The following is a 14,157-nucleotide window of genomic DNA, read 5'->3' as shown; positions in this document are numbered from 1 at the left end:
CTCTGGTAGATTTTCTAACCTGCACCATTTGTTTTGACCATGTCTGGAAAGCAAGGAAAGTTGAATCCTTTCCCAGAGATATAGCCACTGCTTAGATGCTCTGTTCTTGTCTAGAAATGAAGCTGGACAAAGCCATAGCTCCTAACTATTCACATGGTAAATAAATTGGTGTTCAGACAGTGCAAACAATGGGGGTAGAGAAGATCATTTTTTAAAAAAAATTAAGGTATAACTTGTTAAAAAAAAATGAGGTTGTGTGCATTATTTCTCTCCTGCCACTATACTCCCACTTTTCCAGTTACTGGTAAGTCCTCAGAGTCTCCGAAACTTCTGAGAAAGTACAGGTTTAAAGAAAAGTCAGGTAGATGCTTCCTTGTAATTTGTCTGAATACAGTGCTGCTGCTGCAACTTTTTTTTTTTTTTTTTTTGATCCTGTTCATAGAATCATGGAAGTTGGAAGGGACCCATAAGCATCATTGAGTCCAACTGCTGGCTCCACATAGGACCACCAAAAATTCAGACCATGAGTCTGAGAGCATTGTCCAAATGCTTCTTGAACTCCATCAGGCTCAGTGCTGTGACTGTACTGGGTCTGGCTGGGATGTTAACTTTCTCTGCAGCAGCCCATACAATGCTGTGCTCTGCACTTGTAGCCAGAACAGCAGTGTTATCACACCAGCGTTGTGTTTGCTGCTGAGCAGTGCTGGCACAGCATCGGGCCTCTCTAACCCTCGTAGGGGGTGGGCAAAAAAGTGAGAAAAGAAACATAACCAGGGCAGCTGACATAAACCAACCAAAGGGATATTCCATACCATGTGGTGTCACACTCAGCAAAAAAAGGAGGAAACAGGAAGAAGAAGGGGGGGTGGGCTCTCGTTGTGAAAATGTCAGGCCTCCTCCCGAATACCGGCTACATGTGTTGAAGCCCTGCTTCAAGGACGTGGTCAAGCATCGCTCATTTGTGGGAATTAGAGAGTAATTTCTTTCCTCTGCACTTCCACATAGCCTTTAGTTGTTTTCTTTTGCTGTTTGTTTTTTTTTTTCCTTTCCCCCTTCCTTTTCCCCTTTCATTTTTTTTTCCCTTCAGTTAAATTGCTTAGTTAATAATAATCTTTCTTTAATAATTATTTTTTTCTCGTTAGTTAAATTATTTTTATCTCAACTCGTGAGTTGTTTCTTACTTTACTTCTTCCCCTCCTCATCTAAGGAGGGGGAGTGAGAGAGCGGTTGTGGTGTTCAGCTGCCTAGCACGGTAAAACCACCACAGTGACCACTGCCCTGGGGAGCCTGTCCCAGTGCCCAACCACCGTTTCAGTGAAGAACCTTTTCTGTCCAACCTGAATCTCCACTGATGCAGAGTCCTGAAAGTTCTAAAAGTCAGAAAGTTCATAAGCAGCAGAGAAAACCTGTTCTCAGTGCAGATTATTTGTCTGGTCCTGGGCAGCCAGCTCTAGGTGGCGATGCAGAGCAGTGGGGTTGGACCAGATGACCTCCAGCAGTCCCTGCCAACTTCAGTCATTCTGAGATTGTATGATTCACACAACAGTATTGCATCAAGGGTGTGCAAGAGTGTCATTAGATCCTTCAGTAAATTCAATTTCCCTGAATTTTTTGTCTTGTCACTGAATTAATTTTATGTTATCTGACTTTATAGATCTCCCCTCTCCCATGTTAACCGTGAGTGGGTGAGCTTTCCATTTGCTATATATATATATATATAATATATATATATATATAGAATATATATTTATATATATATAAAAGTATATATATATACTTTTTTTCTGCATTGTTAGATGCCTACTATTGATGATCTTTCTTTGAAGGTCATTTATGGTTACTCAATTACCCCATTGTCTTCTCATTGACAGAAAATAACATTGCCTAGGTGGTGTGTTTAGTATTCTTGCATTTTCTTCTCACCTTCTTCAGCTCTATCCTTATATTTCCAGATAGTGAAATCTAAAGTACGGTCTGTGATTTAGCATATGTGGGAAAATTTGTGTTTGAAGTAAGGTTTGAATGTTTAGGAATGGTTGATTGTGAGCAAAGGTACAAAATTAACTATTGTCTCTGTTCTTCCAGCCACTATCTCCAGGACAGGGACACTGATGCCACATGTGAAAGCCAAGGTATCACATTTGAGGTCCATATGGAAATTGATAAAAGATGATGTAGCTAACTTATGTTTATTATTGGCTGAAAGTGGGAGCAAACAATCTGATGGCAACAATTTCTTCTTTGTTTTGTACAAAGTTTTCTGGTTGCCTCTGTTGCTGTGTTTGATTTACCTTCCTGAAATCCATTCTCTCTTATTTTAGTCATCTGCTTTCTGACAGAAATGTTTAGATAGCAATCAAACACTCCTTCCAGGAGTGACCCTTTTGTTTGTGTCTGATTTCAGATCGTACCAGAAGCAGACAACAAGTTCAACAGTACACGAAAGCAGTCTGCTGGAGCTCAGTTCCGGGTAAAGTATTGATGCCCCGCAGTGCCCCTTGAGATGTGTGCTGTAATGTTTTCTTGAGAGCTTCCAGGCTGCTAAGCATATTTAAAGCATCCAGCTTGTAGACAGAGTTTTTTTTCTGGGTGCCAGGCACGGCTGTTAGCAGTAACTTGGCTGTAGTCAGAGCCTGGGCTGTTGCTTTTACAAGAGCCTGAATTAGTGGCATGGGAAGACAGTTCTCAGCTGCAGGGTACAGCACTGGGGGGGCTGGCAGCACTCTGGCTTGCTGGGCTGTTGATCTTTCTCTGCCCTCACCAGCATTCCCTGATGGTTCTCATGGAGAGGATGTATTCTGCAAACCCACACTTTGTGCGCTGTATAAAGCCCAATAGCCAGAAAGAGCCAGGCGTTGTGGACAACCAGATGTTGCTACAGCAGGTAAGGAAAAGCAGTTTCCTTTGCAGGTACTTCTGCCAAGTCTCAATGGAAAGTAGATCTAAGGCAGGGAAGGAGTAGATTTAAGGAAGGGAAGGTCAGACACTATTGAAAAGCAATGGACGTAGCTGGAAGCTTACTGGTCTGACTCTTCCCTTGTAGGAGAAAGAATGGGAACACTTTTTATGCATGTAAAGGTTCTGCGCTTTTGGTAGTTTTTATGAAACATTGCTATGTTCAAGTTTTACAGTCTTCTCTCCCATTTCATTTTCATGATTGCAGTGAGATCTGCTTGTCAGGGACTAGGGTTTATCTTTGCATCTTCTGGATGGGGACTGGTACAGACAGTACCTCTCCAGGGCAACTCTGAACAGGAGCCAAGATGGGATTGCTCTGATAGGAGCTGATATGTGCTGATATAACTTTCTTTGGATATTGTGTCAAGTCTGAGATCCAGCCACTTTAAAGAATATTGAAAATGATTAGAAGAGTTCAGAAAGCTCTGTGGCCTCTTTGGTGTGTGTTTATGTATGCGTATGTATATGTATATGAAGTATAAGAAAGGGTGGAATTAAGAGGGAAGTTGATCTGTTCCCCAGGGTACTTCTTTGTACGGATTTGGAAGCAGAATACTATCCTCTGAAGGACAGGGGCTAAGTAGTGCCCTTGGCTGAAAGGTGAAGCTATTTCGGTTGTTGGTTTTTATGGTTTCTGAAAGTGGTTAATGACCAGAGTTGCAGGATGTGGTAAATTCAGTCTTTAGCCGAGGTCATATTATCAGAAAGAAACATTGTTATTTTTTGAACTAGAGAGGCTTGGGCTGCAGAGGGACTTACTGATGCGCTACTGACCAGTTCTGGCCTGTGTCTGTTTGTTTCTCTGATCCTGTCTTTGTGGTGCTGCTTCAGCTCCGGTACAATGGACTGCTGGAGACTATCCGGATCCGAAGAGACGGTTTCTCCTGGAGACCATCATTTGAGGAATTTGCTGAAAGGTACGTTAAAACCTCTGAATGTTTCTGGTTAGGTATTGTTAGAGAAGTGACACTGGTAACCAGATACAGGCAGGGAGTGAATCTGCTTCTTCTCAGTTCACGTGCCTGAGACCATGGTGGTGTTCGCTGTGGGAGACCTACTGAGAAAGACTGATTTATTGTTGTTTGCTGTGAGGATGACATGGATCAGCATGGCATGTCAAGGATATGGCTTTAATCTTGCTGAATTGGTTTGCTTTTCACAGATATGGAATTCTTCTAGTTAAACCAGATGTTTCCCTCAACAAAGAAAGGTAGGAACCTTTCCCTTGTTATGTGTAATCCACTTTGTTTATCAGAGACTTTTGTTGTCAGGACAGAATAGCAAACTGAGTAGAAAGAACAAAGTGAGGACGCGTTTTTGTGGTGATGGGGAACAGAAACTCCTAGACAAAGACAACTAGTGTTTAGAACTCATTTGGTGCAATGATGAATGAAATCTTTCTTGAATTACTGTGTAAGCAATTCAATTTTAAAACTTTACTACCCTCTGGAATGAGGACTGGCTAATGGGACTTAATATGGGGAGTCATGGTAATGGTTAAGGGTGTCCACAGAACTCAGTATGGCAAGACTCAGCCCAGCTGACAGCTGCCTCCCCAGGTTTTTTCCTGATGGTCTCATGAGGTGAAAAAGATAAAGGCAATGCTGACTAAGCAGCCAGCACTGAATGTCTTCCAGGCTAGAAACGATGTTTCTGGTCCAAGAATTTTTTATGTGTACAGGCACAACATACCCACAGCTCTTCCAGAACCTGATTGTTCCTTCCAAGTGTAAATGTCCCTCCAGCTCTGAAGTGTTACCCTGTTAGCAGTTTCCTTCCTACAAGTAGGGCAGCAACTCCCCACCTCCTAGAAGTTATTGATAATACTGAATTAATAAGAACTGCAAACCTAAGTGGGGTTCAGAGAGAATCATACAGATGAGAGAGAGAGATGATGTTAGACAGGCAGCACAGCATGTTATCACACAAAAATCATAGGATGCGTTTGGGAAAAAAAAATACCTTGGATATAGTTCCTGGCACAGCACAAGTTGGCTGAGATAGAAGGAAAATAATTTCTGTTTTGCTATGCAAGATACTTGCAAAAAGTGTCACTATAGTTTCACAGCCTGGATTTGTAAGCAGAGAGAGGAAGCTGTGTGACAGCTGGAGTACTGCTTTCATTCCAAGCATTGCAGAAACTTTCTAAGCAAACCAAGTTTTATCACCAGAGCTTGCAAAATAAAACTGAAATTGGAAAATAGACTTTCTCAAGGAAATCTTGCCTTAGTGAGCCTTTAGCTTCTGTACTCAAAATTGCATAGAAATGAAATGAGGAAAAAGGCTCTGTGGAATTGCTTCCCAGAAAGCAGAAGGAAGTCTGTATCTGTGAGCCCCTTTGACGATGTTCACTAATTCAGTCTTCTCCTAGCTGTACCTCAAGGAGTGCAATAGATGACAGCTAGTTACTGAGTGTCATCAGGTGACAGGACAAAGAATGCAGTGCAAAAATAGTGAGGCATAAATAGGAAATATTCCTGTTTATGAGGAAACTTCCTCATATCCCAGTGAGGAAAAATTCTCACTCTTTCAGCACCTAAAAGTGCTGGCCACAGAGTGGTCAGTCTGGGTGGAAAAATACTTATTTCACTTTCCTTCCTGTCTTTCAGCTGCTTGAAGATACTACAAAGTACAGACGTGACGGGCTGGATATGTGGGTAGGTGTGGATAACTTTCTGGGAGTGAGGTTCTGAACTGCAGAGACTTTATACATGTGAACTGTTACCTGGTTCCCTTCAGAAGAACTTTATGGCTGTATGAAATGCCTGTCCAAAGGGTGATTGGATACAAATTTACACAAACAGTATTTCTCATTACTTCCTTTTCTCCCCAACCTCACAGAAAGTCACGGCTTTTCTTTAAATATTGGCACCAGGAACAGCTGGCAAAGTATGTGGAGCGACTAGAGAGAGCAGCAGTTGTCATACAGAAAGGTGAGCACTGGGGCAGGAGGATCCCTCAACTCTGGTCTCACACCAAAGCAAGGAGGAACTTTTCTCTAGTCCCTGCTTCTTTATTGCACCTTCTCAGGTGACAGGCAGGTTGTCTCCATGTCAAGCCCTTGTGGAGTCAGAGTGTTTACTGCCTGTGTCCTCAGTGATTACCCTCAATAGGGAAGAGCCATCAAGCAGCCCCAGCCTTGGAAAGGGAAAGTATGTGTTCAGGGGAACTGAGCTGAGCAGGACAAGCATATGATTTGGCTGTGTCCCGAGGACTGGCTAACTGCCCTCTGGAGTGAGGGCTTGTTTGTGAGCTGTGTGAGCTGAAGAGGCAAAAGCAGATGAGCCTGAAGCAGGTCTCCTTCCTGCCTTCAGAGAGAGGCAAAAGAGTGTGTGGTTTGGTTGGTTGCTTAGTTGATTTGGTTTCCCTTTCCCTTCCAAGTAGTGTCTGCTCTTGACTCTTCAGAGCAGAGCACAGTCTGGTGCTTCCCCCTGCACAGGCTTCAGGACTGTGCAGTGAGGAGGAGCTGTCACCCTGCCTGGTCCCTCCCTGTTGTGCTTCTCTTCCGCGTGGGTTGCTGCACTGCTGCAGCATCTGAGCAGCTTCCAGCCGTGCACCGCACAGTGACAGACATCAGTCACGTGCTGCTCCTTGTCTTCTGGGGGGGAAGATGTGTGGGTAGTGTCCAGAGAGGAACGAGAGGGAGCTGCTTTCAATTCGTGTGCTTCAGTACTGGTACAGGAGGCACAATAATGCGCTGTCGCTAATCCTGTTGGTGAACTCTGTAATGAGAGCTTAAGGGAAAGGTTATCACATGGACTGAAACCAAGGAAATCCTGTCTCCTAAATAGAAGAGCTTTGCTTTTATTAAAGTAGTGTCTGAAGGGTGCTGAGTAGTTAGATGGCTAACAGCGGCCCTTCTGTGAGACTGCTTTTTAGGCATCCTGTGCCTTGGCATTAGAGATGAGGGCTTAGATCTGCAATTTGATGTTTTAAATCTGTGATCTGGCAGCTTAGAGAACAGAAGACAGTTCTCATATGGTTTTGACTGCCTGCTCACAGCAGAGTGTCTGCATTGCTCTTTGTTAATGTGGTTCAGGTGTTGAGGGTTTTGCACTGGGCAAAGAAATATCATCCAGTGTGCTTCCCCCAGGGAGTGAAAGAGGCATGATCAGCACTTTTCTTTCCTAACCACAGCTTTTCTCTGAACAGTTTTCAGGGGTTTCCGATGCAGGAAGAGTTACCTGGAGCTGGTGGCTGAGCTGAGAGCTCAAGCACAGCGGCAACAGGAAGAGGCAGAGAGAGAAAGAAGCCGACAGCAGGCAATGGAAGCAGAGGCCCAAAGTGAGTCAATCCCACTCCCACTGCCCCATGCACGGCCACTTTGTTAGCTCCAGGTGATGATGGCCTGCCTTAGGCTCTCATGGAGATGATGGGGTGGGCAGAGAGTTGCTGACATTTCCACCCTTTGAAGGTCAGGATTTCTCTGTGGGGAGTGGAAGCAGCGTGATGAAGGTCATTTGCTGGCTGTGTTGGGAGGAATGCCAAACTGTGGCCTTCCCACCTTCTCTGTGCGGGAGAACTTTGATCATAGCTTTGTGTCTGTACGTAGCTTTCCTTGTGGCTTGCAGAGTGGGAGTTGACAGTGATTGTGAGGCTGTGCTCTTTTCCTCTTTTGCCTCTTCCCAGTCTCAGAAGCCTGGCTGAGGAAAGACAGGAAAGGACTGAGCTCCACAAACATGTTTTTGGTGATCCCTCTTCCTGCTGTTGCTACTGTGTGTGCTGGAAAGACAAAATCTTTCCTCTCTCTGAGAGTGACAGCATACCTGGGAGGATGGATCCCATGGATCTTGGACCTTAGATTTCATCTACTTCTTTCCTCTTCTTGCAGAAAGAATCTCCCTTCCAATCCCTGTGCCACGGAAAAGACTCCCTAGGCCTTATCCCCATCCTCAGACTGTCCCTGACATGCCACCACAGCCACCGGTGCCACGGCCACGCAGCAAACTAACAGAGGTAGCAACCTTGGCTCTGTTTGGGGTCACTTATCCACTTGTACAGTTTTCCTGCTCCTTGCACATATTCTCCTGCATGTGGTCCCAGGAGAGCATAATCTTTCTAGCATAATCTCTCTAGAAGAGAGAGTCCTTTCCTAGCGTCATTAGTTAAAAAGTGTGGTCAGGACCTTTGAGGAGCTGAAAGCAGCACATGATAGTTTGTGACTGATCTTATCTTGAAGCATTTAGGAATGGGATCTGCCAAAGTGATTCAAAGGGCCCCTGTCTGACCTTGCTTTCTTTCATTCCCACTTTCCTGTTCTCCCCATTTTCAGTTCACTCCTTTCGACAACTTCCTTCATCCTACTGGGCCTCGCCCTGTTCCGGGGACAGAGGAACAGACTGGAGAAGAGGCAAAAATGAGGCAACTCAAGAGAGGAGCAACTCTCCGCTGGTTCAGAGAGACGCAAGCCCAGAAGGTCATGCAGGATGATGGGGCCTTTCCGAGCTGGCTGCATGGAATGATCAGCCGGAGGTGAGTGTGCTGGGCACAATTTGGGCTGTGGCAGGCAGGCAGAAGCTGCGGTGTCCTTAAGAAGAATGTGTAAGTTGGATTCCCCTGGATTTGTGTCCTTGAGGAATGGGAGTGACATGCATAACTTCTCACTCTTAGGCTGGAAGCTTCAAACCATTAGGCAGAAGCTCAGAGTGTTGTGTCACAGGATGCAACTGCTGAAACTCTACATAGGCCCAAGGAAAGACTGTGGACTTTTCTACTTCATAGCAAGTAAATTCCCTGTGGGTCCCTAAATACAGCCCCAGTGCACAAAAGGGAGGCTGGGAACGTACTTGAGGAAATACACGTATGTGCTTGCCACGTTCTGGACCATTTGCATAGGTGTGATATTGAATGAAGATGGACTTTTGCTCTGACTCATGACTATCCTCACGTTCTCAGTTTAGGTGAAATTACAGCAGAAGAATAAAGAATTCAGTATTCATTTATTCGTGAAAGTATTAAAAAATAGTTTAGTTGGTGCCCAATGACAAGATTCACTGAAGTCCCTAGGTGTGGAAATAGAAGAAGGCTTTTTTGTTGATACTTTTCTTCATTTAAGTGCAGTATAGGTGGAATTTACATCCCTTTAGGCTGGGAGACACATCCACAAAGCCCTACCTTCTTGTAGAGATGACTGAACTCTCGTGCTTTTTTGAAGAAAAAAAGAAAAGCCTTTAAATTAATGTCTGAAATTCTGCTAGTGAGTAGGCCTCATGCTTTACTCTCTTGGCTGAGCCAAGCACTACCTCTTTCCAAGCAGTGTGACAATCTGGGAAATGTTGATTATACCAGTGATCAGATAGGAGCAAGGCAGTGGGGTTAGCCAGGTAGATGTCAGAGTTTCTGGCTACAGTTTTCCCTGGGTTCAAATTAATCTGTAGAGTTGCAAGCTTGCTAACTCCTGGTGTCACTTATTTAGGGGGACTTGTGTGGGGGCTCTGGTGCCAAATGTGCCTGTCATTTGAGCACCCTTGTCATCTTTTTCCAATTTGTAACTTCTTTTTTTTTCTGTTAAAACTGCAAGTCTCCATTGGTCTTATTGGATTACAAATTACTGGATTTTGTTGGTTTATCAGGGCGAACGTTATTCAGAGACATTACACAGCATGTGTTAGCTTAGTAAAGAGCACTACAGTAGCTCTTTGGTAGCTGCTTTTTTTTAAAAAGATGATTAACAAGGCCCTCGTCTGCATTACTGCTTTGTCCACAAATTCAAGAATGCGTGAAAACAACCAGCGCCTGGGAGACAAAACAACTGCTGCCTGGGAGTTCAAATGTAGGCTAGCTATGAGTGCTTCACAGTGAAGGACAAGGCAGGTTCTCTGCCTGCAAATCCTTCCCTAAAACACTGAGGTTTAAAATGTTTTTTAAGTGGTGCTTTCTGATGCTGAATTTAAGTCTCTGTGCAGTAGTAGAAGCTCAACCTCATGTAACAGAGCAGTCAGAGCAATCCCAAATTGCACTGGTGATTTATAGTCACCTTTAGCCTAGAGCAAGGCACATGGCAAGCACAAAGCAATGCTTTGTCCTTTGGGCAGAGAGGGGGAAGACCTCCTTCCTGCAGGAAGTAGAGAGCCAGTGGGGTAAGGGCAGTTGGTGTTTTTCCACCTTGTGCTGAGCACCACTAACCTACACCATACTGACTTCTGTCAGCTCTGGTGCCTTGGAAAATGTGTGTGTGCCCAACCTCCTCAACTCAGCGATGCTTTGTTATGTGATCTGTGCTGGAAGGCAGATGTTGCACTCAGCAGACTTCTGGAGCAGGTTTGGAGCAGCGCTGCTTGGAAGGGCTTTGTCTGAGCGTATTGTGCCTCCTGAGCGTGCTAATGTAGCCCTGCTCCAGCAAGCCTGAGACTGGAAACCTCTAGCTGGGAACACATGGGGCAGATGTTGGCCTCCCAGTGGACTGGGAGCACTGCCATGGGAGCAGATGAGATAGACTGGGAATCTCTGCACAGAGGCAGCTGCTCACTGTCTGCTGAAAAATTATTTCCTACTTACAGGGAAGCTGAAAACCTGCTGATTGACAAGCCTTTGGGTTGCTTCCTTGTTCGGATCAGCCAGAGCCGACCAGGCTACACCCTGACGTACAGGTAATGAACCTCGCAGAGAAGAAAAGTTAAGGTCCTAAACTAAGCTGTGCATGGATGGAGGGGTGAGCCTTCTCCGCAGAAGAGTCCATTAAGTATGGCATTCAGCCTCTCCTGTTGTGGGTGACTCAGTTTGGAGTGGCAGACAAAAAACCTTGCAGTCTGTCTCTTGCTATGGTCTTTGTACAGCATCCCTCAAGGGGCTGGGCAAAGTTGTAATGTAGATAACAGGCATGGGAAGCAGTGTAGTCTGCTGGGGTTTGGATCCAGCTGCCTCTCACTGACTGGGGAAATTGCTGCTCCTCCTGCAACTGCTAGCACAGCGTGTGTCACTCCAGCATGGAGGATCTCCTGCATCTTTGCAATATTTGCTACTTTGGCTCCTGATCTCACCTGGGCCCTTAAGACAAGAGTGGAAAGCAATGACTGGTTCCTAGAGAGGTGTTGTGGCCCCATGCCATGACTGTTTCTCTCTGTCCACTTCCCCAGGGGCGAAGGCCGCTGCAGACACTACATGATCGAGATGCAGCCCAACACACGCTACGTGATCCTGGGGGAAGACCGTGCTCACACATCTCTCACCGAACTGGTTCAGTATCACCAGACTGTGGGCATCCAGCCCTTCATGGAGAAACTGACTGTTCCCTGCGGGCAGGTGAGTGCTGAGGATTCGCAGCAGGAAAAGGAGATAGGGCAAGGACTGTGCCCTGCGCTGAGAGAGTCACTGCAGCGCTCTCTCTAGTTTGGGTTCCTTCTGGGGGTGTTCTGTTCTAGCCAGGCAGCTTGGCCTCTTCTGCATGCACCAGGGAATGTGAGTAGCTGGGCAATGGGGAGTCCTGGGGTGGGGAGAGGCCCTGGCTGATTGGTGCTGCCCGCCTGCCCCATGTTTGCCAGCAGTGATCACAGCTGGGTTTGCTTGCGGGCTGTCCTCTTTGGGGTGCGTGGAGCATCTGCAAGCCACTGCTGAATCCACTCTCCTCTCCCTCAGAATAGCAGCGAGAGTTTGGATTATGAAGACCTGGAGTCCCCCACAGTGACCCCTGCCATGGCGGCAGAGGAGAGCCCCCACGAGGAGCAGACCTCTGCCAGTGCCTGTCCAGCTGACAGGAACACCCTGAAGGCGGGAGCAGCCACAGTTCTCAGGTCCATGTGGTTCAGGAGGACCAAGAATTTCCAAGAGCAACAGAGCCTGGACAAGAGCAAGACAAAGTCAAGCCTGGGCAAGGCGGGAAGCAGGCAGCGGGCCTTCCCTCGCCTTCACTCTTCCATACGTGTGGCAATGAAGGAAATCCAGCAGGTGAGCAGGGGCGGCTCCAGTCATCCAGTGCCACAGCCATACCACACACAGTCACTGTGGGGCATGTGGAGCTTATTTCCACAGGTAGTGCTCCTGCGTCGCAGGTTTTATTCAGTGGTCTTGGAATGGAGACTGTGTTCATTGAAAGTGCTGGGCTGGGGGAGAAACTGGCGGGAGGCTCACTAAGATGCCTAAAGAGAAATACATAACATGTGGGGCTGAGAAGTGTCCAGCAACCCATTTGGTGCTACCCTAATGCTGCCTCTCTGCTTCTCACTGCAGTTCTCTTCCGTTCCCTTGAGTGGCTCCTTGAAGGAACTCCAGCATTGAGGATGTACAGCCGAGTGACATGGTAAGAGGAGACCACACACAGGAGGGTTAGGGTTAGGGTTAGCTTCCCCAGGAAGTGGAGGTGCAATGGGGCTCCTTCCTGTCCTACATGCTCCACCTGGAGTAAATCTTGGCCATCAACTGCTTAGAAATACATGTAGACCAGGAAAAATGGAGGGCAGCTGCCTGCTTCCATTCCAGGGCTACAAAGAGACCAGTGGCAGAGGGAGGCTGGGAAAAATGGGAACAATCAGCATCAGGTTGGGTTCCCAGCACCTGTGGTACATGGTGTGCTTGCAGTACAATAACAGGGCTGCTGGAGGGAGCTCACAGTTTGTTAGAGACTGAAATTCAGGGGCCTGTGGCTGGAAGGAGTGCTATCAGAAAGCATATCTGCACAGTACAGTAGTCAGCAGCAATGGCTTAATGTTGTGGAGAGAGGCACACATCAGAAACAGGTGCTGGGCAGAGAGCCCTGGGGGGTAGCAGAGGCAATGAGCCAAAGGCAAGGCTGAGAACATAAGGAAAGGCAGCAGCCTACGAGGGCATCTGTGAGGACTTTAAGTAAGGGCTTTCAACACAGTCTCAGCAGCTAGAGAGACAGCTGGTTACCGGGGCTGTGATGTTCTGGATGGGTTATAGGGGTATATGGAGGGGGCCACACAGCTGGCTGTGCTCAATTTGTTGGTTGTCTGGAGCATTTAGTGGATGCACAGCTCCTTTGTACAGCCAGTGGGCTCAGTCCCTGCCCCGTTCAGTTGCTAAAGCCAGGATGAAGCAGTTGTGGGGCTGTTGTACACCTCTGAAGAAATCTGGGTTTGTAACACCTGGGCGTGAGAGGGATTGGACAAGCACAGTGTTGGCTGCAGACTTCATAGGGACAGCAGGGTTTCCTGCATGGCTCAGCTCCATGAATTCGTGTTGGAGCAAAGCTTTATAACTGGGGCCTGTCTTGTCTCCTTCTTGATGGCTGAGAAAGGCCTCTCCCTGAAGGGCTTGACTCACTTGCTTCATTCCTGCATGTGGCTATCAGTGTACCCAGAGGATGCTTCTTGTGCTGGAGGTTAGGCAGAAGTCAAGTGAAACCTGTGGGATCTGCACATGTGATTATAAGCATCCTGTATTGGTACTACTGAAAGAAACCCTCCTCTCATGTCCTGCACTGAGCTGTGTTTCATGACTTTTTGCAGGTCAGAGTGTCTCAGCCCCATCCTCTTCCAGTGCTGCTGGGCCTTGCATAACTGGGTGAACATATACAGACATACAGTAGTCTTCTTTCTTACCATTTTTTGCTGCACCCAGCTGGCCCTGTGTCCTTGGACTGGACTCCTGCAGAAATGAATGTTCTTCAGCACTCAGAGGGTCTCAGTGGCTGAGACTTCAGCATCTGGATCATCCTGGCAAAGAGGAGAGCATGGGAACAGTCGTGCTCTGCACAGATCCTCAGTACCTGACAACCTGCATGTCAATACTTAAACATGCCTTGAGACCCCTCACCTCGTGCTGTTAATAGTCACAAGCTGGATATTTCACAACAATGTGTTCCCTCAGAGCTGCCTGTACTGATTTCCTACCTGTTTCTCCTCAAGTCCTCTGTCTTTTGGTCCTTTGGACCTGCTGCTCTGGGTGCTAAGGAAAGCTGGGCTCAGGCTTGGGAGGTAAGGAATGAAACTTCTGTGTTCTTTTTGTTGAATGCAGGAGTACTTGAACAGACGCAGAGACATGGGATGAGGAGATCTTCCTGCCCCTGCAGGAATTTCCTGACCTTGCATCAGTTTTGTTCTGGCATGCTGATTCCCTTCCCTCAGCCAAAGCTCAAGTGAGGGCACCGTTGCTGAAACATTTGTCTGCAAGTCAGGGAATCACTGCAATTCCAGGCTGTAGAATATGCTTCTTTTCACTGAGGGGAGAGGGATTGGGAACATACAGGACCATGCTACTTGTTATGTATTTTCTACCTTTAATAAAAAATATGTTTTCAATTAA

General features: G+C 46.6%; 1 protein-coding gene across 2 annotated transcripts in view; it reads left to right on the top strand.

Annotated features, from left to right (window-relative positions):
- Positions 1-14,157, top strand: part of LOC101800581 (myosin-IIIb) — a 26,792-nt gene extending 12,635 nt beyond the window's left edge. Inside the window, exons 16-30 of one of the 2 annotated variants that reach the window (XM_038170383.2) lie at positions 2,086-2,132; positions 2,405-2,470; positions 2,765-2,884; positions 3,790-3,875; positions 4,121-4,168; positions 5,568-5,615; positions 5,800-5,891; positions 7,111-7,242; positions 7,790-7,914; positions 8,231-8,430; positions 10,458-10,547; positions 11,034-11,199; positions 11,533-11,841; positions 12,124-12,193; positions 13,362-14,157. In XM_038170383.2, the coding sequence (XP_038026311.1) occupies positions 2,086-2,132; positions 2,405-2,470; positions 2,765-2,884; positions 3,790-3,875; positions 4,121-4,168; positions 5,568-5,615; positions 5,800-5,891; positions 7,111-7,242; positions 7,790-7,914; positions 8,231-8,430; positions 10,458-10,547; positions 11,034-11,199; positions 11,533-11,841; positions 12,124-12,171 (1,577 nt within the window). In that variant the 3' untranslated portion in view covers positions 12,172-12,193; positions 13,362-14,157. Of the gene's footprint in view, positions 1-2,085; positions 2,133-2,404; positions 2,471-2,764; positions 2,885-3,789; positions 3,876-4,120; positions 4,169-5,567; positions 5,616-5,799; positions 5,892-7,110; positions 7,243-7,789; positions 7,915-8,230; positions 8,431-10,457; positions 10,548-11,033; positions 11,200-11,532; positions 11,842-12,123; positions 12,194-13,361 lie in introns of those variants that run through there. The other variant, XM_038170384.2, reaches the window with a different exon arrangement.

The sequence above is a fragment of the Anas platyrhynchos genome, chromosome Z, assembly GCF_047663525.1.
Source record: "Anas platyrhynchos isolate ZD024472 breed Pekin duck chromosome Z, IASCAAS_PekinDuck_T2T, whole genome shotgun sequence".
Classification (NCBI taxonomy): domain Eukaryota; kingdom Metazoa; phylum Chordata; class Aves; order Anseriformes; family Anatidae; genus Anas; species Anas platyrhynchos.
The sequence above is the reverse complement of the archived record's forward strand: the minus strand, read 5'-3'. Positions and strand labels throughout refer to the sequence as shown.